This window comes from Mirounga angustirostris, unplaced genomic scaffold (genome assembly GCF_029215605.1).
Source record: "Mirounga angustirostris isolate CCGP_5_RB_7025 unplaced genomic scaffold, mMirAng1.0.hap1 SCAF_4, whole genome shotgun sequence".
Taxonomy (NCBI): domain Eukaryota; kingdom Metazoa; phylum Chordata; class Mammalia; order Carnivora; family Phocidae; genus Mirounga; species Mirounga angustirostris.
In genome coordinates this window covers 99669157-99695337 of record NW_026991712.1, presented here as the reverse complement: position 1 = coordinate 99695337, position 26181 = coordinate 99669157, and the positions used below count along the sequence as shown (strand labels likewise).

The 26181-nt window shown below is 42.7% G+C and overlaps 2 protein-coding genes across 8 annotated transcripts in view; one reads left to right on the top strand and one right to left on the bottom strand.

Moving 5' to 3' along the window:
* The window catches only part of STXBP3 (syntaxin binding protein 3), an 86265-nt gene extending 61932 nt beyond the window's left edge, over window positions 1–24333 (top strand). Inside the window, exons 20-22 of one of the 7 annotated variants that reach the window (XR_010410802.1) lie at window positions 439–530; window positions 13289–13395; window positions 16749–24333. The gene's annotated coding sequence lies outside the window, so the exon portion shown is untranslated. Of the gene's footprint in view, window positions 1–438 lie in introns of all 7 variants that reach the window. The other 6 variants (XR_010410801.1, XR_010410800.1, XR_010410799.1 and 3 more) reach the window with 6 other exon arrangements.
* The window catches only part of AKNAD1 (AKNA domain containing 1), a 56181-nt gene continuing 32722 nt past the window's right edge, over window positions 2723–26181 (bottom strand). Inside the window, exons 7-15 of the mRNA XM_064587531.1 lie at window positions 22004–22160; window positions 20284–20347; window positions 16045–16273; window positions 13098–13195; window positions 8484–8606; window positions 8283–8390; window positions 6123–6204; window positions 3875–4004; window positions 2723–3110 (exon numbers count right to left, since the gene is read on the bottom strand). Coding sequence (XP_064443601.1) covers window positions 2979–3110; window positions 3875–4004; window positions 6123–6204; window positions 8283–8390; window positions 8484–8606; window positions 13098–13195; window positions 16045–16273; window positions 20284–20347; window positions 22004–22160 — 1123 coding nt within the window. The 3' untranslated portion in view covers window positions 2723–2978. The remainder of the gene's footprint in view (window positions 3111–3874; window positions 4005–6122; window positions 6205–8282; window positions 8391–8483; window positions 8607–13097; window positions 13196–16044; window positions 16274–20283; window positions 20348–22003; window positions 22161–26181) is intronic.

Genomic DNA, 26181 nt, shown 5'->3' with positions numbered 1-26181 from the left:
AAAATTTCTACTACCAAAACAACATTTTGAGTATTAAAAATAAACATATTCAAGGGCGCCTGGGTGGCTCAGTTGGTTGAGCGACTGCCTTCGGCTCAGGTCATGATCCTGGAGTCCCGGGATTGAGTCCCGAATCGGGCTCCCTGCTCGGCAGGGGTCTGCTTCTCCCTCTGGCCCTCCCCCCTCTCATGTGCTCTCTCTCACTCTCTCTCTCAAATAAATAAATCAAATCTTAAAAAATAAAAAATAAAAATAAACATATTCAAATTTAGTATGAATTAGGTCTATTTTAAATCCTTAACCGTAAGATTACAGTTGAAAGGAGTGATTAAAAGATGAGTTTTCATTTGTATAATCGAATAAAGTGGATGGCTAGGACTTTTTTTTTTTTAAAGAGTTAAAAGCACTGCCCCTCATCCTGCTTCTTGCTCCTGGCAGCCTCAAGCCACCGGAGCACCGCTACCTGTTGGAAGTACACAGAAAGAGGCCTCTGGACGGCGGATGCTGCCATCCCCCTGCTCTCAGCAATGGTGAGCCCCTTGACTCAGCATTAGAAATACAATTACTTTTCGCTAATGAACTTGTTTTTCTGGTCTGTTACTGCAGCAGAATTAGAAGAGAGATCTGTCAAAATTTGCACAAAGAAGGGAGGAGACAGCCAAGGCTACAGGATCAGTAAACATAAAGTTATCTTTGTAAATCAGAGCCTAGCACTTTTCCAGAAAATCTTAAGGACATTGCCCTGTTTCTGTTTCTTGGATTAAGCACGTTGCAGTGATGGTTCATGATAATCCTCAATCATTAAGGAAATGTAAAATTACATTTAGGATCTAGTTTAATAAAGCAGAGATGAGCCATATTTTTAAATAAATGATTATAATAGTTAATGTTTCTCTAAAGGTTAGTGGAGGGTTTAGGAACATTCATTTATGGTGGTCCTTTCTAACCTGGGTTCCGTGGGTTTGCTTTAGGTGTCCATGAACTTTTAAAAATTGTGTGTGTTCTTATATCCCTTTTCCCTGCAAGAGGGGACCATGGGGGAGGGAGACTCCATAGCTTTCTTCAGTTTCTCAAAGACGGTTGAACCCAGAAAAGATTAAGAACTAATGAATCATACGAGAACCCTTCAAGCCAGGGAAGTGTAATTTTAAACTTGGGGACAGGATAGTGATGCTTGGCACACAAAGCAGGTTTTCAACTTGTGATTAAATTTAGGTAAGTGATGAATCTAGAAGCCTCTTAGCATATACACAGTTAAAGCTCCCTTTTTTTCCTCTTAAAATGCTACTACCACGGACGCCTGGGTGGTTCAGTTGGTTAAGCGTCTGCCTTTGGCTCAGGTTGTGATCCCAGAATCCTGGGATCGAGCCCCACATCCGGCTCCCTGCTCAGCGGGAAGCCTGCTTCTCCCTCTCCTACTCCCCCTGCTTGTGTTCCCTCTCTCACAATGTCTATCAAATAAATCTTAAAAAAAAAATAAAAATGCTACTACCAGTCTTCACTCTCTACCTTATGGTGCCAAGACTTAAAGTACCAAGTACCTTCAGCCACAAAGTCAGAGACATCTTCAGCCTGGCCTCTGCTTTATCTCTTCTAAGGCACCCTAAACCAATTTCCAAGCCCCAAAGTTAAATATTAATAGCCCATTCTCCAGCCAGCTAGACAAATAGCAGCTGCCTTGGCCACAAGAATCTTCAAAGTGGGAATGGATTCAACTCTCTTTACCACTGAGCAAAGCTCTGGGGGTTGGGAAACCATTTGTTGACTGTTTTGAGTAAATAGAGACCTCAGGAAGCAGGGAAAGAGCCAATCATGTGCTGCTCTGTCATTAAAGAGGTTATAAAGCAGTCTTAAAGAAGCAAATCAAAATCTTGTTCTGACATTCTACATGAAGTGCTATACATTTAGTTAATCCCCAGTACATAGTTTTAGTGAATTGTCTTCACTTTGTCCCAAATTCATTAATCTAGGACTAACATTTTTGCATCTGACTTCAAGAGATCTTCATGTAATTTATATTATAAACATATTGTAAGAATTTCATACCATACAGAAAGTAAAAGTAAAGATTCTTCCTTCCCTGAACGATGCCCAGTTTCCATTTCCTGGAGGTCCACTGAATATTTTTGTGTATCGTTCCAGAAAATACGTATGCCCTTTGAAAAACATACACAAATGAGGTCACACTACATATATTATTAGTTGTCTTGCCTTTTTTCACTATCTTGCAAGATTATCCACCTCATTTTTTTCCAGTGGTGCAGAGCACTAACTGGATGCCTGTCGTTATTTATGAATCCCCACAGAGTATTAGATCGTTCCACTTGGGGGCTCTTTCCCTCAGTGCTCCAGTGGCCACCCATGTGTAATACGATGGCCTATTGTGTGAGTCACCTATGAAGTAATTGCTAAGAGTGGGGTTTCTGCTCAGAAGGCAAGTGCTTTTACATTTGTAGGATTTGATACCAAGTTGCCTTCCCACCAGGTTATACCAATTTACACTTCCATCCCCAGGGTACAAGAGCACCTGTCACCCCCAGCCTCACTGACACTGGCTTTTCTAAACTTTAGTTTTTGCCATACTTACAGGCAAAGGTATAGTTTGGTTCTATCCTTTTTTTTTTTTTTTAAGTAATCTCTACACCCAAGGTGGGGCTCGAACTCTTGACCCTGAGGTCAAGAGTCGCATGCTCTTCCCATGGAGTCAGCCAGGCACTCCTAGTTTATTGCTTTGATTTCTTTTATTATGAGTTAGGAATAACAGATTTATTTTAAAATAAATACTTGTTGATTTCAATTTTAAGAATCAGGGTCCATTGTTTTTTCCTTTTAAGCACTTGGTGCCCCCCCATTTCTTACAGTTTTGGTATTTTCTCTAGAAAGTCACCTTCCTAAATGGTATAAGATACTTTTGGGGGGAAGATGAGTTTTCTTTGCATTTCTCTTTTTTTTAAAGTCCTCGGTTGCCTTGGGTCGAACTAGTATTTCAGTTGATTCCTCCATCTCTGTACTTTGGCAAGATTTTCTGCAATAGTTCTAATCATTCGATCAGTAGTGTCTTTCAAAATGGTTGCTGTCCTCAGGGCATGATCCAAAGACGAGTTTAAAATCTACAGAGGAAAAGTCCACACATTTTGTTTAAAGTTACTGTTTCTGTTAATTGGGTTATCTCATTATTAAACATTGCAAGGTGGAATTTTTGGAGTATTCTTTTCCCACCCAGTCTGTTCCTGTTTTTGACAGTTGGTTTCCTAGGAAACCAGTCTGAGATGGAATATATTTTTTAGGGAAAGGGACAGAAAAAAAAAAAGACCCAACACATGACCAATGAGTGTGAATCAGAGGGTGAGATCAGCAACCTGCCAGGCTGTTGCCCTGCCACAGAGGAAGAGATCTGTGAGAAGGAAGGCAAGCTCTTTGGGGGTTGTCGAAGGGGACGGAGGAGTCATAACCCCTGAGAGGGCACCCAGGGGGATTAGTGCTTGCGTTGGAAGCATTTGAAAGTGGCCTGGGATTTGACTGGAAAATTGGGAACCAGGCAGTTCTAACCCCAGTGTCACTGGAACAGACTTGGGAGCGGCTGGAAACAGTCTCTGCTGCCTTCACTCCTGGCCCAAGGGATCCTGTAGCCAAGGCACCACCCACAAAACACTTTCTCCAGGAAATTTCCCTTGGAACCAATTTAGGAATAATACAAACCATGTGGCTGCTCAGGCTGTGTGTCTCTGTGTTAGTGCTGAGCACAAATTGTGTTTAGCGGAGCATTTTCTGGTGCCCCCATACTGTAATAATTTAAAAGGTTTTGTGGTCAAGACCATACTTACAAGCTGCAAGGATTCTAGAATGTTTTTGTTTTTCTTTTCTAAGTCCTCACCTCAGATTCTGTTTCTTCAGTACTGCCAAAGTTGCTTAAGGATTTGCTTCCAGAAATCCTGCAGGAGTGGAAATGGGGTGAGGTTTTAGCAAGGTCTGAATGGTAGGTCATGAAAACCTTAAGATTTTTTCTGGAGGGCAAAAGCATATTTGTATAAAACTGCCCTCTCCCCTCGAGCTCGTGGTGGTTCAGTAATGGCTGTGTGTGTGTGTCTGTGTGTGTGTGTGTTGGAGGTGAGGAGTTTGTGCTCTCTCTGCCTTTCGCCTATAGTCCTGTTGTGGCTGACCACAGAAATAGTTTGTTCCACAACCATGAAGGGTGTTTTCTCCCAGAATCTGTCTCTTCTTCCGTTGCCACAGAAAGAGGCAAAACTCTGATTTTTATTAGGTTTTCATTCTTTTCGGGCCAACCTTCTACCCTGCATATTTATAAAACAAATGCACACAAATCAGTTGCAGGCACTTTGAGTTGAGTTCATTCTAGCACCAGTGAGCTTACAAAGTAAGGAGGCAGCAGCAGTAGAAAGATAAAAGCAGCACCTCTTTAAGCAGGCTCCCCTTGCCTACTACACTATAAGTATGACTCTGTCTCTTGATGGTCTGGGTGAATAAGGGGGGCCAGTGTCACCACGTACGGTTGTTGCAGTTGCGCACTGCATAGCTCTGGGAGGTTTCGTTCACAGTGTATGCGAAGGGCACTGCGTGGTGCTATGCTTTGCACAACAATGAGTAGTGGCCTTAAGAGATGCCACAAGACATTGCCTGTTGACAGGTGGGCCATGGAGCCATCCTCACGTCCCCCTGGCTTGAGATTCCTTCTGTTAAGCATTACTTCTTTGGTACATAGGACACTTGTAGCAGTCATCTCCAGAAAGTCTGGCTTCAAATGCTTGTGACCCAAAGCCTCCCTTCATCCTCCCCCCCACCCCCACCACCATATTCACATGAGTTGGTTCCGCAGGTTAGTTTAACACATTGGATCTATCGTCCAGTTGAGAGCATCAGAGAACATGAGCATAAGGAGCCCCTAGCTAATGAAAAACTCCAGGCAGAGCAGGGCAGTGTGGTGCAGTGGAAAGGGCGTGGGCTTCAGAGTCCTCTGTCTCCCTACCTCCAGTCGGTCACCATGATCAACAATAATAGCCATCACTTGCTGAATGCCAGGTACCTTTCCAAGTGCTTTATATGTATTGACCCAATCCTCAATGAGTTTGGCACTATTATGATTCCCATTTGGGGAATAATGGGGAAATAATGGTGGGGAAAGGGAGGCACAGAGAGGTCAGGCAACCAGCTCAAGGACACAGAACCAAGATGCAAACCCAAGACCTCGCCAGAGGCCACATTCTTAAACACTGCACTGCATTATCGTAGGAGCTAGTGAGTTCAGACTGAGTGGGTGAGTGCAGAGCCTGAACTATTAACCACTCTGCTACACTATTGATTCTGCCTCCTAGAGAGCTCTTGAATACTAGACTTCTCTCTTTCCTTCTCTACCACCCTTGGCCAAGGTACCATCATTTCACCTGGAATATTGCACCAGCCTCTTACTTGGCCTTTGTGCTCCAATCCTTGACTCCTCTACTCCATTCCCACTCCTTTGGTAGTTAGAATGATCTTTTAAAACACTAGGAAACTTTACAAACACCTTCATTGGCTTATTATACTCCAGAGTCTGAAATCCTTCCTGTAGTCGACAAGCCCTTGCATGGTCTGGCCCTACCCATCCCACCAGCTTCCCCTCACCAGCCCCATCATGGCCCACAGCCATGCGTACTACACTGATCCAGAACTTGCCAAGGGGCCTTCCCATTCCAGCAAGCTCTCTTAGACTGGAATGTCTTCACTCTTACCTCTACATCCCCTTGCTAGTTGATTCACACTTATCCTTTGGTGTTCAGCTTCCCTGAACCTCCAAATTAAGTAATGGCACTCAGTACACCCCCTTTTTGGCACTTACAAAGACTGGCTCTTCTACCAAAAAAGTAACTTCCATGAGGGCAGGGACAGTAGTTTAATTTTTCACTGTGTCCTCAGAACCCAGCACAAGAGGCTGCTATTAACACTCAAATACTTGTTGAAGAATAAATGAATGTTTGAAGTACCAGCCATACTTTGATTTGAATCTTGGCTTTACTACTTATGATCTAGGTGATCTTGGGCCAGTAATTTCATGCACTAAGCACATTGTATGTACCCAACTGATTGGTAGTCATTTTTGTTGTTATTAATAATAAAATAATACTTACTTTCCTGGTATGGGCTCATGTTCATCATGAGAGGATTTTGGATTCGATGTCTGGGAACAGATCCATTCTGGCTTTGAACAAGCTGAAAAATGTTAGCTATGATTAAATTCAGAGCATCACAAATGATCCCCAAATGGTGGATATATGGGTATCATTTCCCGAACTTTTCTGTATGAAGGAAATATTTCATGAAATTTTAAGAAGTAAGAAAATTAGGGAACATAGAAAACAAAGAACTTTCTATCAAGTATTCTGAATTCAGGAAAAGAAATTCAACTTATTCATTTTAAGAAATTCAACTTTTAAAGGGAGTTTTATCAGTAGCCACAAGACCAGGAGTCTAGGTTTAGGTTCGCTGGGTGCTAGCTGTGTGACATCTGAGCATGCCGTCCAACTTCTGTGGACTCAACTACTTCATCTGACAAGTGGAGGGATAGATAATCCCTTTGACGGGGATTGAAGTCTTCTCCAAACCCATGAGCAAGGTTTCTAGGAGTCAGAAACTAAATTACATGACTAAGACAATTCCAGAAAATAGAGACTAAACAGAAAAGAAGATAAACGTAGGAAAGACACCACGGAAGACAAGAAGAAAGCCAGGGAAAGGAAGAGAGGAGAGTCGATGGCCAATAAATATGCCTTCTCTGTTGCTGGTTGTCCTTCCCTGGTCTCCTGTCTTATTCACCAATCTCTCGTAACTAGGCTTCATTCCCCCTCAGGAGGGTCCCATTTGACAAGGGAACTGGAAGACATTGTCCCTCAGACATGGAAGGCAGAGCAGAAGCCAGAAAGTCCAAATTAGTCATGCTGACCACCCGAACTTAAGTCGTGATGAGCAGAGGTACTAAAGAGTTCAGTCCTAATCTTTTGCTAGTCTCCAAATATAAATCTGGATTTTATTTGAAACATAGAAGCTCATAGGGTCATCTTGTCCAGTTCTAGTCTGGTCTACAGGTTTGCAACATCCTGACAAAGTACATTGTCTCCAGATGGGATCTGTAGAGACATCTCTACAGATGGGGCTCAGGACCTCCCACAACAACCCACTGCATTCCAATTTCTGGAAGGTTCTTTTCAACACTGAGCAATGCCTCCTTATGACTTCTACCTTCTAGGCCACTATATATTTACTAATGCAGCTCAGAGTCACACTTCAGATGACTCAGCTGATCCCTCATTCCCTCATATACTGGAATGACAAGTCTCACGGACTGTAGACCCAAAGGCCAAAGAGATAGTAAAGAAATCTGCTCTGTTGCTTCTGCAGAGTTTTAGTGGCTGTCATCTCGAGAGAATACATGCATGTGAAGGATTTGGCAGCTGGGGGGGGTGCATAGGGGACGCACAGCTGAGTTCAATCTGGGAAATGGCATTCCTTCATCTTGGAAATTGGCAATTGTGAAAGATAAGAAACAGTCTCCCTGATGCCCTGTCCACAGATAAGGAGAGAAAGTGCCGGAGGTATGAACTTTCCCACAAGGAGAGGATGTCAGAGAACCAGATATGGCTGTGGGTCAGAAGCAAAGCATGGAGTATTTCCTTCCCTCCCTTTTGTTCCCTCAGCACACTCTGACTTTGTTAATTCTAGCACCGCATTTTGCCACGAACTTCCCTTATTTGGATACGAGTTCCTTTCAATAAATGGTGAACTCCTTGGGGAGGGAGGAGCCTTGTCTTATTCATCTTTATAAATAAATGTTTGTGGGCTTTTAATTTTTTCCAAAGACAGCAAAATTTTGCATTGAAATTAGCATGTTTAAGGAGTATAAAAATAGTCTGTTTCTTTACATGCTGACTTTTAGTAGGGACATATTTAAAGCTTTCACCACTCCTGAATGATAGCAATACTAGTGGTGACTCTTCAGTTGGTCATTTGTGTAGCAAATATTTATTATTTGTTATCAACCTACACTGAGTTAGCACTTAATAACTTTCGGAGTCCTTTATTGCTAGGATTTCCTATCTCCCAGCCCCGGCCCAGCCTCTGGCCATCCAGGATGCGGGGGGCCTCAGGTGAGTACTGGAGAGCCAGGCAGCAGGCTGGAGAGGGCAGCCCCCCCCTGCCCCCGAAGGGAAACAGTGGCCGGTGTGATGGGGGTCCCGCACGCCTGGGAGACCAGCCTGCTTACAAAGATGAGATTGTGCAACAGATGTACTTACAAGGTGAAGAATTTTTATTTTCGTTTAAAAAGCAGAGTTTGATAAAGGCACTTCTTTCGTTAGGATTTAAGTAATTCTGTCCTGGCATGTTGTATCTGTAATGAAATTCTAAAAAGAGAAGATGAAAAATACAACTCATTGCCGCGGACAGCAGCTGTCCCCACTTACGCCTTCCGTGCAAGGGCCCCGCGTCACGCTCACCTTCAAGTGGCTCTTTGCCACAGACTCTTCGGGAATTATGACTCTTAGTGCCACAGTTCTCACATTTATTATTCTGTAATCTAGTCCCAGAAGCAGAAGAGCAGCTGGGGCCTGCAGCAGAACCTGGAAAAGCCCGAGTTACACAAAAGAAGTGTGAGTTTCTTCACTAGAGTCATAAAGTGTGGCAGCTCTAACCAGTTGGCGCCAAAGTGTCCACTTCCCCAGTTGTGTTCCCAAGGGGAATTGCCAGCCTCGGAATGACATTTGGAATCCCCGTATGACAAATGAGAGATGTTTTGATAAGTAACAGATCTGATAGGAAAACCTCAAGAATTTACTCGCACATGGAGGTGCTTAGGGAAGGTCTGCTGAATGGATGGGTCCGTGAGAACGTGGCCCACTGAACCAATTACAAATGCAAGATCAATATTTTTCCAGATTTGCCCTGATACACCCTCATTCTTTTCTCAGACCCTGTTGTGGCCAAGAGCTTGTGTTTTGTCACCCAGACAGTTGGAAAGATGGTTTTTCTCTACATCAATTCCATAAGCCGATATGGGAAACTGAATTATAGTTTTGCCGTTATCTGTGCCACAGAGGGGCTAGTAGTAGAGAGCGTGTGTGTCTAGTGCAGGTCTAGGACCTGGCAGGCTGTGGGCGATGGAGCCCTCCAGGTAAGGCTAGAGTGTGAGAGCCTGGGCCAGACAAGTGAGCACATCTCGGCTCCAGGAGAGGTGAGACCAGGGGACAAAGACTCTGCCGACGCTACCTGCCTTGCTACTCTGGTGATTATGCTCATTTGTAACACTTTCTTTCTTTCTTTCTTTTTTTTTTTAAGATTTTTATTATTTTTTGAGAGAGAGAGAGAGAGCGGGAGAGGGAACACAAGCAGGCGGAGTGGGAGAGGGAGAAGCAGGCTTCCTGCGGAGCAGGGAGCCCGATGCGGGGCTCGATCCCAGAACCCTGGGATCATGACCTGAGCCGAAGGCAGACACTTAATGACTGAGCCACCCAGGCGCCCCTGTAACATTATCTTTCAAAGAGTAAGTCACAATGGGGTGAGCTCTAGGGATGTTTTTTCTTTTCCATATCTCAGTCAGTAGTCATTGAGGGGCGCCTGGGTGGCTCCGTTGGTGGAGCGTCTGACTCTTGGTTTTGGCTCAGGTTGTGATCTCGGGGTCAAGAGATTGAGCTCCCTGAGTCAGGCTCCGTGCTCAGTGTGGAGTCTGCTGGAGATTCTCTCCCTCCCCTCTGCTCCTCTCCTCCCACTCATGCATGCACTCCCTCTCTCTCTCAAATAAATAAATAAATAAAATCTTTAAAAAAATAGTCATTGAGGGCGCCTGGCTGGCTCAGTCATTAAGCGTCTGCCTTCAGCTCAGGTCATGATCCCAGGGTCCTGGGATCGAGTCCCACATCGGCCTCCCTGCTCGGCAAGAAGCCTGCTTCTCCCTCTCCCATTCCCCCTGCTTGTGTTACTGCTCTCGCTATCTCTCTCTCTGCCAAATAAATAAATAAAATCTTTAAAAAAAAAAAAGTCATTGAATTCCTTCTCAATCCATAACTCAAGGAAATTGCAATAAAGGATTGAAGGCATTCCCTGAGAAGGCTGTATGGTGGAAGGAGCATGAGGCTCAGATAGACCTGAGTTTGAAGTCTGGGTCTGCCATTAGTTAGCAGTGATGGTTAAAAATATGTCCACAAATTCTTTGATATGTTCTTCAGAAGGTAGAGCCTAATTCTTCTCTCCTTGAGTGTGGGCTGGATTTAGTGACTTGCTTGTCACAAATAAAGTGATAATGATGATGTATCACTTCCAAAACTAGGTCATAAAAGACACTGAAGCTTCCATGTTGGTTTTCTCTTGGATCACTTGGCTGCCATGTCATAATGACACTCAGCCTATTGGAGAGGCCCACACAGTGAGGAACTAAAACCTCCTCCCAATGGCCATGTGAGTGAACCATCATAGAGGCAGATTCTCCAGTCCCGGTCAGGCCTTCAGCTGATGGTGGTATTGGCCAGCATCTGACTACAACCTCATCAGAGAACTGGAGCTGAATCACTCAGCTAAGCTGCTCCCAAACTCCTGACCCATAGAAATTCTGAGATAGAAAATGTTTGTTGTTTTGAACCATTATATTTTGGGATACTTCACTATACAGCAGTAGAAATACACCAGCTCTTTGGCAAGTTACTGAATTTCTCTGAGCCTCCATTTCCTTATCTGTAAAATAAAGATAATAATTCCTACTTACAGGGATTTAAGGATAGCTAAATATTATGCACTATGTCAGCAGTTCTCAAATTTTTTATGTCAGAACCCTTTTACACTCTTAAAATTGAGAACCCTAAAGAGCTTTACTTATTATAGTTTTTATCTATGCTGTATCATAATATATGCCAATATACAAAATATACAAAATATACAAAATATATTTTTTGTACCTGTGGTGAAAAATCTCACCCTGCATTGGAGAAGAGCTATTATATGACATTCAGTCGGTTGAAGATGGACTGGTAGAGAGGGATCTATTATAAATTTAAAGTCATTTTTGCTTGTGCAGAATCATTCAGATCTTCCCAAGACTGAAAGGAAAGTCCTAAGGCTTTTTTTAAATAGAATTTTAAACTGAAACATTTAAAAATATTTTATTATGTCATTTAAAACCAACAGTAAATTCATTTCATGCTGATAAAATAAGGGTTTTTAAAAAAATTTTTTAAAAAGATTTTATTTATTTAATAGAGAGAGAGGGAGCACAAGGGGAGCGGAAGGGGAGGGAGAGGGAGAAGTAGACTTCCTTCTGAGCAGGGATCCCGACGCGGGACTCGATCCCAGAACCCTGAGATCATGACCTGAACTGAAGGCAGATGCTTAACCGACTGAGCCACGCAGGCACCCGGGCTTTTTAAAATGTTTTTTAAAAAATTGTATTCATTTATTTAAGAGAGAGAGAAAGAGCATGCGTGCATGAGCTCGCAGAGTGGGGAGGGGCAGAGGGTGAGGGAGAGGGACAAGCAGACTCCGTGCTGAGCCCAGGGCCCAATGCTGGGCTTCATCCCATGACCCCAAGATCATGATCTGAGCTGAAACCAAGAGTCCAACCCTCAACTCACTGAGTCACCCAGGCGCCCCACAATAACAGGTTTTTAATGCAAAAAAGCTATTTTTAAAAATGAAAGGCATGGGGCGCCTGGGTGGCTCAGTCGTTAAGCATCTGCCTTTGGCTCAGTCTTTAAGCATCTGCCTTTGGCTCAGGTCATGATCCCAGGGTCCTGGGATCAAGCCCCGCGTCAGGCTCCTGCGGGAAGCCTGCTTCTCCCTCTCCCACTCCCCCTGCTTGTGTTCCCTCTCTGGCTGTCTTTCTCTCTGTCAAATAAATAAAACCTTTAAAAAAAAAATGAAAGGCATTAGAAGAGTGGCAGTATTTTATGTTTTGGCAAGTGTCTTGAATACCTGGCTTACTAGAAGGCAGCTGGATTCGATGGCTGCACCTGCATTCAGTCAGTTGCAGTATTGGCCTTGCACGGATATGTAGCTGCAAAAGAGAGGGTCTCACAGCCCCCCAGAAGGGTCTCAGGGACCCCCAGAGCCTTCTGACTACAGTTGGAAAGCCTGTCCTGGTACGGCATCTGGTGTTGTGGGTATTCAATTGATGAAACATTACTATGACTATTAGAAAATGAATCTTTGGGGAGCCTGGGTGGCTCAGTCGGTTAAGCATCTGCCTTCGGCTCAGGTCATGATCCCAGGGTCCTGGGATCGAGTCCTGCATCAGGCTCCCTGCTCAGCGGGGAGTCTGATTCTCCCTCTGCCCCCGCTGCTCCCCCTGCTCGTGCTCTCTCTCTCTCTCTCTCAGATAAATAAATAAAATCTTTAAAAAAGAAGAAGAAGAAAATGAATCATCTACGGAGAAGAAGTAGAACTACACATGACAGAACAGAAAGAACACTGGGTCAAAGGAAAGGCTCTTGGCCCACAGCTTGTATGAGCGTAAACAAGCCTCGTTAGGTCTCCGGCCTCGGTTCTCGTGTATAAACAGGGTAGACCAGACTCGGGTGGGGACTCTCATGCTCAGGAGCTGCCTGAACAGGCAGGCCTTGGCCTCACCTCTTCCTCAACCAGGGTGGTTCTGCCACGGGATGTTTTTCTGCTTAAACTACCTTTGGAGGAAAACTCCTCTGACTAAAAATCATTGAATTCCATGCCCTGCGTGCTCTCCCAGTCTCCTCCCAGAAGAAGCAATTTTCTTTGCTTCTGTGAAATGTGCATGGACAAGTCGGCAGCAAGTCTCCCATGGCCAGGAAGCTCACCAGGTGGGGATTTTGGGTCATGCTGGAAGGATGACACCCAGAGTGGAGGCCACCTCACAACTGAGTGCATGGAGTCCCGGGACTCCCGCACAAACACAGGTGGGCACTTTCACCCTGTCTGGCCACATTTGATCCATTTGAATCTATTCCATTTTTAATTTTTTACATATTGCAAAAAAAAAAAAAATACAATAGGCCACACCCTCGTCTAGGTAAAGCTGTTTGGTGTGGCAGATGGGCTGCCTGCAGGGAGCAGACCCATGGAGACGGACCACAGCCCCGGGCCCCTCAACTTACTGAGAATCGAACCTGCGTGCTGTGCCTCTTCTTGAATGGCAGGGGGACACCTTCCGCAGTTGGTGTTTCTCTGCCCTTTTTTCTCCATGTTTTCCTTCCTGAAAAAGGTGCATAAGATCCCATAAACTTTTAGCCCACTTCTCCTGGAGATTGTGAGCGTACCGGTAAAACTGAAATGTTAAATTTCTTAGATCAAGGCCTGGGACGATACAGGAGTGGCGTCTTGTCCTCAACACAGAGCTGCCCGCCCTTTTGAGAGCCTTCCTATAAGAAACCGCACCCAGCACCGCTTGGCCTGGTAAGAATATGTATACTAAATGTTAAAAAGCAAATCTGTTTTGTTCCCCAGAGGATGATATCTAATCACCATGCACACATATGCAATATAGAAATTTGAAATACGGAATTATAAGATTTGGGGTTTTCTTCATACTCGTGTCTCAAAATCAACTCTTACCAGGGGAAGAAGCTGTGCTCCATGTCAGTGCTAGGTCATGTGGCTTTGGCTCCACAAGTGCAAGCTGAGTGTGTCCAGAACGCCCAGCAAGCTGGATTTTGTCCAGTGTGTATGGGGGCGCTTTGTTCCCAAAGCGGTGGGAGCACATTGGGTTAATTTTAGCTGTACAAGGCCACCAGGGGGCATCAGAAAGATACCTTCCAGTTGTCTACCAGGACACTTTTCTCTGACCTGTCTGTTGCTTCAGCCTCCCTTCTTCACAGAAATTCTAACTCCTTCTGAAAAATTCTAATTAATCACAATTCTTAATAAAGCCCTCACACGCCCCTGAGATACAGTAATAGCCCTCCAGGAAAGTTGCTCATTCTTAGTGTGGAAGGCACTGTGCCCTTGATGTCCCGGACATAGCTGGTGAGAGGAACGAGACTGATTCCCCTGGAGGGAGGGATGGGGAGGGGAGGCGGGGGGGCAGGGAAGGGGGGACAAGCTCCAGACGTTGCTTGGTGAATGCAGCACCCCCAACCTTGCCCAGGCCTGCTGGCTGCCATGGAGACAGGCGCTGTGCTTGGAGTTGTTGGGGCTGGGGGCTGAGAAGCTGGGCCCTTCCCCTCCCCTTGGAAAAACATGCTTTCCTCCTGACTCACATATTTTCTAACACCTCATTTTCTGTCTCCTCCTTCCACCTTTGGGGCATTTGAACATCTGCTCTCCAAAGTGGAAAACTTGGATCTCTTTCAAGGGAGTTCAGTCCCACACATGACTTTCTTTTTCTGCCTCTTTTAAACTTCTTTGTGCACTAAAATCTTCTTGCCAAACATAAAAGCTAAGGGCAATTCTACTTGAGAAGACAGTTTTCCAAGAAGACAAAGTAGCTGAAGCGTACTCTTAAATACAAAATCCTGCATCAGACATAGCACAAAGGGATATGCATTTTATCTGTAGCATATATCATTTATCTGCATATATATAAATATCCCTCAAACATCAGCAAACTTCATAAAGCACATGTCCCATCTGAGAGATATCTAATCTTCTAGAAAAGTAAAGAGTATATGTAGCCCTTTGTTCAATTAATCCCTCAGGTATTATGTAGTTTACCAAGATTTCAATTTATAAATCATGGGTATCTCTACTTCACACCCCAGTGGTACATTCATTGTTAGATCTGATTTCACACTTGGCTGTGCTTTTCCTTCCCTCTTGTCCGTCATAAAAGAGAAAATTTAGTCTGGAACATCAGTCCCTGACTTGATACTTAAGAGTCTCTGTAGGGTCTAGACTAGGGATTTGGAAGAGAAGTATTTAATACCGCGAATGCTTAATCAAAATGTTTTTTAAATGTCAAACTATTTTTATTATACTTAATACAATTTTTAAAATTCCAAAACTGAGGTTTCATTCAATAAATAAAAATAGTGGGCCTGGGGTGACTCAGGGAGTAGGCATCATTATTGCCCCTTATATTTAAAGGAGAGTCAAAGCCAATGACTAGCATGTTGGTTTAAAGTAATGGTCCACACCAGATAACACATGGTCATTTTCAGCACAAACACCATGCACTTTTTAAGGGGCGGACACTCAATAGAACACTTAGGACAAGCTCCTGGGGTGGAATCCTTTCGAGCTTCAGATCTTGTCATCTGCTTCTATTAGAGCCCATTATGGACATGTAATAATGGTTGCTAACAGCTCCTCCCTCCTTGACTCTTGACCTTTCCAAGGTAAATTAGCCCAGCTTTGGCCCGCATCCACGGTGCCTCCTGAGCATGGAGGTAGCGCCTCTCACTAACAGACAGAAGCTTCAAATAAATGATTCTGAATCCACATGGGCTAACAGTTGATCCAAAGAAAGTTTCAAGAACATTAAGGATTTCTCCTTAGGATTTTGCATCGATGCTTTCTTGACACAGTTTACAGCTTCTTAACCTCTGGAAGATTTCTTGCCCAAGAACGGGGAGAAGTGAACCCCGAGAGGTGGGATTGGGTTTATTTCCAGTGGGACTGGGGACAGAGGGAGGGAAGGGGCAGATTTTCACTCATCACAAGAAGCTGCTCTGTGAATGGTGCACGACCACCTCCCGTCTGGGTAATGTTCTGACGGAGCCTACAGGACAAACCACCCTTCGTGGGCTGTAGCCATGATTCTTAACCAAGGGGACTTCTGAGAATCACTTGAGCAGATTTAAAAGAAGTATTCCTACCAGGGCTCCAGCCCCGGTGAGGCTGACACAGTAGGTGAGGGTGAGGCGTGTGCATTATTTAACAATCTTCCCGATGACTCTGATGCTCACCCCACCCAAGAGCCACCGTGAGAGGGATTTGTGAATCGGGACGGAGGCGGGGCATGCCCAGCCCCGCGATCTGCGATCTGTAACTTGGCCAGCGGCTTCTGGCACCTGTTCGCTTAAACTGACGCCCACTCTCCCCGGAGCTATTATCCCCGCACTGGCTCCCACCTGCCCTGGGGATTTAGCAGCAAGAAGTCCTCACCATTCAAGGACCCCATGGCAAAAGGCACAGCTTGGACTGGTCGTCTCTGCATGGTCCTGCCTTCCCGAGGTGTTGATGGGGTTCTCCTGCACCACAAAGCACACACAGATGTGGCTGTGAGCGAGGAAGTGACTCATCCCGCCGCTGCTCACACACAGGCAGCTGAACTCACCGCTTTGGGACTCCTTTGCTCTGATTTCTCGCTCCGCGGGGTCCATGCTGTCATGGCCTGGGGCTTAAAGAGAGAAGGTTTCAATGCTGGCTTGGCCTCTCTCCTCCTCCAAACATTTAAAAATCTAGTTTACAGATGAGAGAATACTTTCCCCCTTTTTTCTTTCCTTAGTTTCCACTTTCCCCAGGCACCACCGGAGGATGAGCAGATTTAGGAAGATAATGTTTAAATCCCTCAATCTGACCACTCTTCGTAGAGCTCTACAAGCTTTTCCCAAGAAATGCATTCAACTATGAATTAAAACAGGCTTTAGGACTATTTAGAGGCTGAAATTATTGTTTATATGTCCCTTTTTAACACAGAAAAATTACACTACTTCACGGAAACGCCTGACACCACCCAGAGTGTATTTTCTACTATGGTTTTACCCTTTCTGTAAACAGAAAACGTGCTCTTCTCCCCATTATAAACAATGCTCGCACAAGCGTCCTTGTACAGGTCACTTTTTCCATATTTTGAATTACTTCCTTAGGAAATGTCTAGGTCAAAGATCGTGAACATGTTTGCGTGATGATACCTGTTGCCAAATTGCTTTCCACAAACGTTATAAGATGACACAGCCACCAACAATGTGGGCAGCTCAGTTTGACCCCGCCTTCCGCTGCATCAGGTATTATCCTCGGAAATATTTTTGTTCACTTAAAAAGCGGGGAGGTGGCACCTTGTGTTAATTGCCTCTGTTATTAAAGGAGATAAACATTTCGCCATGTGCTTATTTATTGGCTGTGTTTCCTACTTGTGACTTTCGGTTCATCTCCTTTGTCCATTACTTTTTTGGAGATTTTCGGTGTTTCCTTACTAACAACAACAACCATTTGTGGCCTGCTCATTGTGCCAGGTCCTCCTCATACAACCTGCTTGGTTCCTTCTCGCCCTCCTGGCATCCTGAGGCTCAGAGAATTTCAGCAGCGTGGCAAGGTCACAGAGAGTAAGTGGCAGACCTGGGATTTGAACCTTTCCCCTTCTGCTTGTGTTCTTAACCACAATTTTCCTGCTCCTTTGGTCACCTGTCAGAGCCCTTTGTATAATAAAAACCTCAATATGGCACGTTATTTGTTCTTAATATTTTCCAACTTGTCTGCCTTTCAAAAAAAGTGGCTTCGGTTTCGGTTTTGCAAATATTAGTTAAAATGTTGATGATGTCAAAGAGGAGGTGGCAATGGCCGAGAAACATATGAAAATGAGTTAAATTTCACAAACAGTCCAAGAAATACAGATGAAAACAATGAGATACCAGTTTCACTTATCACTTTGGCGAAGGTTGGAAAGAAAAAAAAAATCCCCAGGGTGGGCTTGGGGGTGGGGTGGGGACACGGCTCCTTTCTGATGCACAGCTGGGCCATGACACCACCTTGCTAAGCGCCAGTTTATCAGAATTTTCTTGCCTCTTGCCTCTTGAACCATTAACATTTTTAGTCTAAGGAAATAATCGAGTATGGCCCAAAGCTTGCATATAAAATGATGTCACCAAAGCAGTGTTTATAATATCAAAGAACTGGAAAAAAACAAATGTCCATCAACAAGGGATTGGTTAAATGAATTGGTATAATGAAATACAATGCAGTCCTTAAAAATGAAGCCATAGGTTTATTCTACATGATTGTTGAAATGCCCACGATAGAATGTTAAAAGAGAAAAAGCATCATAAAACAATATATATAGCATGATCCCAGTTTTTCAAAAATGTGTATGTGTCTGTGGAGAAGAAAAAAGACTTGACAGATTCACACTAACATATTAGCTATGATTTTTTTCTCTGTGAAATGTTCTTTATACTTCTATCTTCTGATTTGTTTAGCGAAAAGCATAAATTGTTTTTATAATTTAAAAAAAGGCTTTGCCCCTATGTTTTCTTTGATGACTTCTCACTTTTAGGGGTACAGAGGTACCCTGCACTTCACATATAAGGTAGATTTACGTGAGCAGAATGTAGGCAGGTGCCCTCCACCTGAACTGGGAGGCCTGGGATCCAGTGTCCCCTAACGTTTGTCCTCACCTTCCTAAGTCTCCTCACCTTCCTAAGCTTCCAACTGTTCTTCTGCCAAGTCTTTGCAAACTGTGAGCTCTGAACCAACATTATAATTTTGTCACTATCCTTTTAGACCAAGGGTTTGTTTGTTTGTTTTTCATTTTTTTAAATTAACATATAATGTATTACTTGTTTCAGGGGTACATGTCTGTGACTCGTCAGCCCCACACAATTCACAGCGCTCACCCCAGCACACACCCTCCCCCATGTCCACCACCCAGCCACCCCCCCTCCCTTAGACCAGGGGTTTTTAATCCCAGTACTTCCAGCTCATTAGTAATGAAATAATCTCAAGGTGTGGTCTCCAGACCAGCAACACTGGCGTCACCTGGGAGCTTGTTCGAAACGCAGGCTCACCTCAGACCCACCGAATCAAAGCCTATGTGCAGTAAGATTTGCACAGGATTTCTAGGTGCACTGTGGCTGGAGAAGCCCTGATCTAGAACAGGTACGCCAGGCAAGTGTCTCCCGAGCGCTGAGAGTGGGAAACATTAGCAACACCAGCAGCTGTCACCAGCACTGACATCCACGGTGTTAGTTAAGCTCAGAGCCAGGTGATCACGATGATGCCAGGTTCAGAGCCACACTCAGCAACACTGGTTATGGTCAGAGATCCAACAGAAGGAACTGAACCGAGCAGGGCTGGGCTGCTGGACATGACCCTGGGATCGGAGGACAACTTCATGGCCATTTGATCTGGTTGGTCTGTGTTATCGTTGTTTTTTGGGTTTTGGTGTTTTGTTTGTTTGTTGTTTTTTTGTTTTTTTAGGCAGTTTGAATTTAGAATCAGTTCTTGAGCTCTGTGGGGGCCCCACTTTGGGGGATTCTTTGGCTAAGAGTCATCGGGAATTTAATTGCAGCCTTCCTGGGATGATGGGAAGGAGCAACCTGAGGTAGAGTGTGGTGGGGACATTTTGTGGCTGCTCTCCCTTTCTCCTCTCAGAACTGGTCAAGCCCTCCCTCCGCAGCGATAGCTGTGTAGGAAGGGGCCTGTCGCTGCCCCGAAGGACGCCCTGGTGTTCCTTAGGAATCCACGGAGCCACACAGAGGGACTGCCTTTAGAACTGCAGTTCCACGGGGCGACTCAGATCAGTTCAGCATCCCCACTGCACCCCTAGGCACCATCACATCCTGCCTGGAGTTCCTTTTTTTTTTTTTTTTATTATGTTATGTTAGTCACCATACAGTACATCATTAGTTTTTGATGTAGTGTTCCACGATTCATTGTTTGCATATAACACCTAGTGCTCCATTCAATACGTGCCCTCCTTAATACCCATCACCGGACTAGCCCATCCCCCCACCCCCTTCCCTCTGAAACCCTCAGATTCTTTCTCAGAGTCCATAGTCTCTCATGGTTCGTCTCCCCCTCCAATTCCCTCCCCTTCATTTTTCCCTTCCTTCTCCTAAAGTCCTCCATGCTATTCCTTATGTTCCACAAATAAGTGGAAGCATATGATAATTGACTTTCTCTGCTTGACTTATTTCACTTAGCATAATCTCCTCCAGTCCCACCCATGTTGATGTAAAAGTTGGGTATTCATCCTTTCTGATGGCTGAGTAATATTCCATTGTATATATGGACCACATCTTTATCCGTTCATCTGTTGAAGGGCATCTCGGTTCTTTCCACAGTTTGGCTATTGTGGACATTGCTGCTGTGAACATTGGGGTGCATGTGCCCCTTCTTTTCACTACATCTGTGTCTTTGGGGTAAATACCCAGTAGTGCAATTGCTGGGTCATAGGGTAGCTCTGTTTCCCCAACTCTCCACCTATCTTCCTCCTTCTTACCCCTCCCTCCAACTCAGTTCAAATCTTACCTTCCCTGACCAAGTTTCCCGAGTGACTTGGCCCTCCCACAGTGAGTGACTTTTGGTCACATGCCATTACTGAATAATCACAAAAGCTAACACCCAGCTAGTGTGCTTAACTATGAGCCAGGCCCCATTTCAAGCACTTTACCCGTATTAACTCACTTAACACCATAACAACATCATAACAGTTTCTAACAAGCTGCCAGGTGATGTCAGTGCTCTTGGTCTGGGGACCACACTTGAGATTATTTCATTATAAATTAATTGCAAGTGCTGGGATTAAAAATCCACAGGTCTAAAATGATAATGACAAAATTATAATGAGAAGTAAACAATAATAATTCTGTGGGCTCAGGGCTTTACAGTTTGCAAAGATTTTTCACAGTAGAGGAGTTGGAAGCTTAGGTAGGTATTATTATCTTTATTTTACAGAGGAAACTGAGGCACAGAGAGGTTACATAACTTGCCCAAGGTCACAAAGCTGATGAGTGACAGAGCCAGTGCTCAGACCCAGGCAGTTCGGCTCCAGAGTCACAGGAATGTATCATGTTAAGTGCATTGCACTTATTTATTTGTCCATTGTATGGATCCCTTAGAGATATGTAAGCATTTTGAGGGCGGGTGACTTGTCTGCTTTGTTTATGTTATACCCCAATACCTAGAAAAGTGCCTAGCATTTGGCAATAAATATTTGTTGAATGAATGAATGATCCTAGCAGTAGATTGTCTTTTCAGGGCCACTCATCACAAAATTCTAGAGTTCTTATTATTTCAGAATAGTTGCGGGTAAACTTGGGACCCAGTAAAGAAAAGCAAACCCAGATCTGAGAGAGCTGCTGGGTGGAAGGCTAGGCTCACTCTCTGGGCTCCCTCACACCACCAGGAAACTAATTCTGGTTCACAGCTTGGGAAGCATTGAGACTGTTAAATTCACAAGGGCTCAGAGGTTACTACACTGAACATCCATGCTATATCAGGGGCTCAGTCAGATGTCTGTGATACAAAGATAGGTACAAAGGCACAGGGACAAGTGAGACACAGTACTGAGGGGACACAGAGGTCTGAGCAAAGAATTCTGCCTGAGGTGGGGGACTGTGTGTCAGAGTTATATAAATGGCCTAACTCGGAAGCTGGGCCATGAATGAAATTTTGCTGGAAAGGTTAAGTGTTTTGAAGGAGCAAACACACTTTTTTGGCAGGGCTAGCATTTATATAACTTTCAACATCTTGTTCTTAACTGTGACAAAAACCTATTCAGATTTTGAGTGTCAGCCACAGGCTGTGACTTCAAGTGCTGTCTGAAACAAAAGAGTCACGTTAAGGCAATTATCCAGATGATTCAGTTTCTCAGAATTTTAATTTAGTCTGAAATGTTCTGATAGTTGAAACTACAAAAACAAAAAGTGTAGAAAGACAGTGGTGATTGAATTCCTAATCTTGCATATGTAGACAATCCAAAAGAATTTAACTTGAGAGAAGGAAAATGCAGAAGTGGACCCATGGGAAATAGTTCTTCCCACTGAGTGTGTTATTCTTTATGTAGAAGAGGGAATACAAAACTATTAAGAGAAATTATTTCTTCCAGGCACAATCCACAAAAATGTTGCTCCTCATCCAGAAGAAATAGCCTTTCAGTGGTTCATCACTTTAAACTGCATTGTTATATCTTAAACTAATAAGATCTTTCAAAAACCAACACTTAAAATAGCTTCTAATTTTTAAAAGCTGGTTCCATTTTAAATAATATGATTCATGGGACTTTGGAAAATTAAATTTTCATGAAATATTAAAATAGAATTCATGATTTCATGCATTAGAATTCTATAAATGCATAAAACACATTTTTCCTGGCATGAAATTAGGCTGTAGGTTGCCGTATTACCTCATTTGAGGGTGGAGAGGATGTGGATGCCAAGTCATCCGAGATGATTGGAGAACTCACAGGAAGAGAAACGGCTGAAGTACATTTGCCCTTATTAATTTTCTCTTTAACATCCTCAAGTAGCATCTCCAACTTGAAGATTTCTCCTTCCACTTCTCTAATAGACATAAACAGGCATCTTACTGGATATGCAGTCAACAGTCTAATTAGTAACAACAGTTCATGAATATAGCATTGATCTATATTATTAATGTGGTTTGCCTTCAGACAGGAAGGATAATGGACACCCGCCCTGACATGCATCCTGTTTATAGTCTCACTCCAAAGGCCTGGGCTCTAATCCTCATTTTGTTATTCATTAGCTGTGCATCCTTGGGAAAATCACCTCATCTTACTGTACCTCCAGTGTCTCAACTATAACATGGGGATAACAATACTCTGCTCATCTGGATCTAATTATTTTGAGGTCCCTTACAGTTCTAAGAGCTGTGATTCTTTGGAAATAATGATTTATATCAATTGAAAAGAGGAAGGACATGAAATATCTGGGGAATCATTTGATTAACAAGCTTGATCTATAGGCATATGTACATATATGTATACATGTTTAAACAAGTGTATATGTGTAAGTGTATACATAAATATAAATATTTTACCCAAAAAGAACCCAATTTCCTCAAAGCCATTACATTTACAAAAATTTACCTCATATTAATCCACAAAGAAAAATCTCACCAAATTCCAAAACATTAAAAATTGTGCCACTGCTTTCTCACTAAGATCAGGAAAAAGGCAAGGATGTCCCTCTCACCACTCCTTTTCAACATTGTGCTGGAAATCCTACCTAATGTAATAAGACAAGAAAAGAAAATATAAGGTATACAGATTGGAAAGGAAGAAATAAAAATGTCTTTTTTCACATATGAAAATCCAAAAGAATTAACAGAAAAACTAGAACAAATAAGCAATTATAGTGAGGTTGCAGGATACAAGGTTAATATTACAAAAGTGAATCACTTAGCTATATTCCATCAACAAGTGAAATTTGAAATTAAAGATAAAACCATTTACATTAAGATCAAAAAAATGAAATATTTAGGTATAGATTTTTTTTTAAGATTTTATTTATTTATTTGAGACAGAGAGAATGAGATACAGAGAGCATGAGAGGGAGGAGGGTCAGAGGGAGAAGCAGACCCCCCGCTGAGCAGGGAGCCCGATGTGGGACTTGATCCCAGGACTCCAGGATCATGACCTGAGCCGAAGGCAGTCGCCTAACCAACTGAGCCACCCAGGCGCCCCTTAGGTATAGATTTAACAAAATATGTACAAGATCTATATAAGGAAAACTATAAAACTCTGATGAATGAAATCGAAGAACTAAATAAATGCAGAGATATTCCATGTTTGTGGATAAGAAGACTCAATATTGTCAAGATGTCAGTTCTTCCCAATCCGATCTATAGATTAAAGGCAACCCCTGTCAAAATTCCAGCTAGTTCTTTTGTGGATACTGACAAAATGATTCTGAAGTTTATATGAAGAGACAAAAGACTCAGAATATCCAACACAATATTGAAGGACAAGAACAAAGTTGAAAGACTGACACTACCCAACTTTGAGACCTACTATAAAGGTACAGTAATCAAGGCAGTGTGTGGTATTGGTGAAAGACTATACAAATAGATCAGTGGAACAGAATAGAGAACCCAGAAATAGACCCACATAATTATAGTCACTCGATCTTGACAAAAGAGCAAAGGCAATACAATGGAGCAAAGATAGTCTTTTCAACAAATGGTGCTAGAACAACTGAATATCCACATGCAAAAAAATGAATCTAGACACATACCTTATACCCTTCATAAAAATTAACTCAAAATGGATCACAGACCTAATGTAAAATGCAAAAGTGTAAAACTCCTAGAAGATAACATAGTAGAATACCTAGATAATCTTGGATATGGTGATGACTTTTGAGATACAAAACCAAAGACACCATCCATGAAAGAAATAATTGATGAGCTAGATTTCATAAAATTAAAACTTCTAGGGGTAGGGGCGCCTGGGTGGCTCAGTTGTTAAGCGTCTGCCTTCGGCTCAGGTCATGATCCCAGGCTCCTGGGATCAAGCCCCGCATCGGGCTCCCTGCTCGGCGGGAAGCCTGCTTCTCCCTCTCCCACTCTCCCTGCTTGTGTTCCTGCTCTCGCTCTCTCTCTCTCTCTCTCTGTCAAATAAATAAACAAAATCTTTAAAAAAAAAACAAAAAACTTCCATTCTGCCAAGAAAATGAGAAGACAAGACACAGACCAAGAGAAAATATTGGCAAAGGGCTGATAAAGGATCGTTATCCAAAATATACAAAGAACCCTTAAAATGCAACAATAAGAAAACAACCCAATTTTAAAATGTGCTACAGACTTTAATAGACACCTCACCAAAGAAAATATACAGATGGGAAATAAGCTTATGAAAAGATGCTCCGCAACATATGTCATAAGGGAAATGCAAATTTAAACAACAATGAGATACCACTATACATTAGTGGAATCGCCAAAATCTGGAATGCTAACAGCCAAATACTGGCAATGATGTGGAGCAATAGGAACTCTCAATCATTGCTGGTGGGAATACAAAATGGTACAGCCACTTTGGAAGACAGTTTGACAGTTTCTTTCAAAACTAAACATATTTTTACCATACGATCCAGCAATCAGACTCCTTGGTATTTGCCCAAAGGAGCTGAAAATTTATGTTGGCCCAAAAAAACTTGCACACAGATGTTTATAGCATCTATAGTCATACTTTTCAAAACTTGGTAGCAACCGAGATGTCCTTCAGTAGGTGAATGGCTAAATAAACTGTGGCACATCTAGACAATGGAATATTACTCATCACTAAAAAATGAGTTTTCAAGTCATGAAAAGACATGTAGGAACCTTAAATACATATTACTAAGTAGAAGAAGCTCAATCTGAAAAGTCTACATATTGCATGATTCTAACTATGTGACATTCTGGAAAAGGCAGAACTATATAGGAACAGTAAAAAGATCAGCGATTGCCAGAGGCTGGGGTGGGGGGAAAGATGAATTGGTGGAGTACAAAGGATTTTCAGGACAGTGAAAATTCTCTGTATGATGCCATAAAGATGGGTACAAGTCACTATACATTTGTCCAAACTATAGAATGTACAGCACCAACAGTAAACCCCAATGCAAACTCTGGGCTTTTGGGCAATTATGATTTATCTGTGTAGGTTCATCAGTTGTAACAAATGTACCACTCTGGTGGGGGTTGTTGATAATGGGAGAGGCTGTGCATGTGTGCAGGCAGAAGTATATGGGAAATCTCTGTATCTTCCTCTCAATTTTCCTGTGAAGCTAAAGATACTCTTAAGAAGTCTTAAAATTATACCACCCACATTCTTTGATCACTGGAAATTAATAACAAAAATACAGCAACAACAAAAAACTAATTGGGAATTTTAACACTCATCCTTATAACTCTTGGGTTACTAGGAAATAAAAATAGAGAATAGGGATACTCTACAACTGAATAATAAATGAGAAAACAACATGTAAAACCAATGTAATGTAGCTAGTACAGTACTCTGAGGAAAATTTATAGCTTAAAAGGCATTTACTAGAGGGAAAAGTTCAAAATCAATAAGCTAAATATTCAAAACAGGAAGATAGAAAAAGAACCACAACATAAACCCCCCAAAAGGAGAAATAAATGGAACTGGAAAAGAATTTGATCAATAAAACATTTTCTTTGAAAATATCTATAAAATAAACCAGTGGAAAGTCTGACTGAAAAGCATTAAGAACAAGAAAGGGAAGATAACAGAAGAAAAATTTTTAATCAAATGGGACTGAACAACTTTATACCAACACAGTTTATAATCTAGATGAAATGAACAAGTCTCTAGGAAAACATAAATTATTAAAATCTACTCAAAAAGAGGTAGAAAATCTGAATAACCAGAGAAAAATAGAAAAGATTATCGAAAATCTACCCCCCAAAAGGCACCAAATCCGAGTGGGATTAGGAATGAGTTCTAGAAAGACTTTAAGTTGGAACATAAAAAGAAAAGGACAATTTCCCAAATCATTCTATAAACATTAGGATGTTTAATAATATGTTAATATTAATTAATTATAGGTTAATTAATCT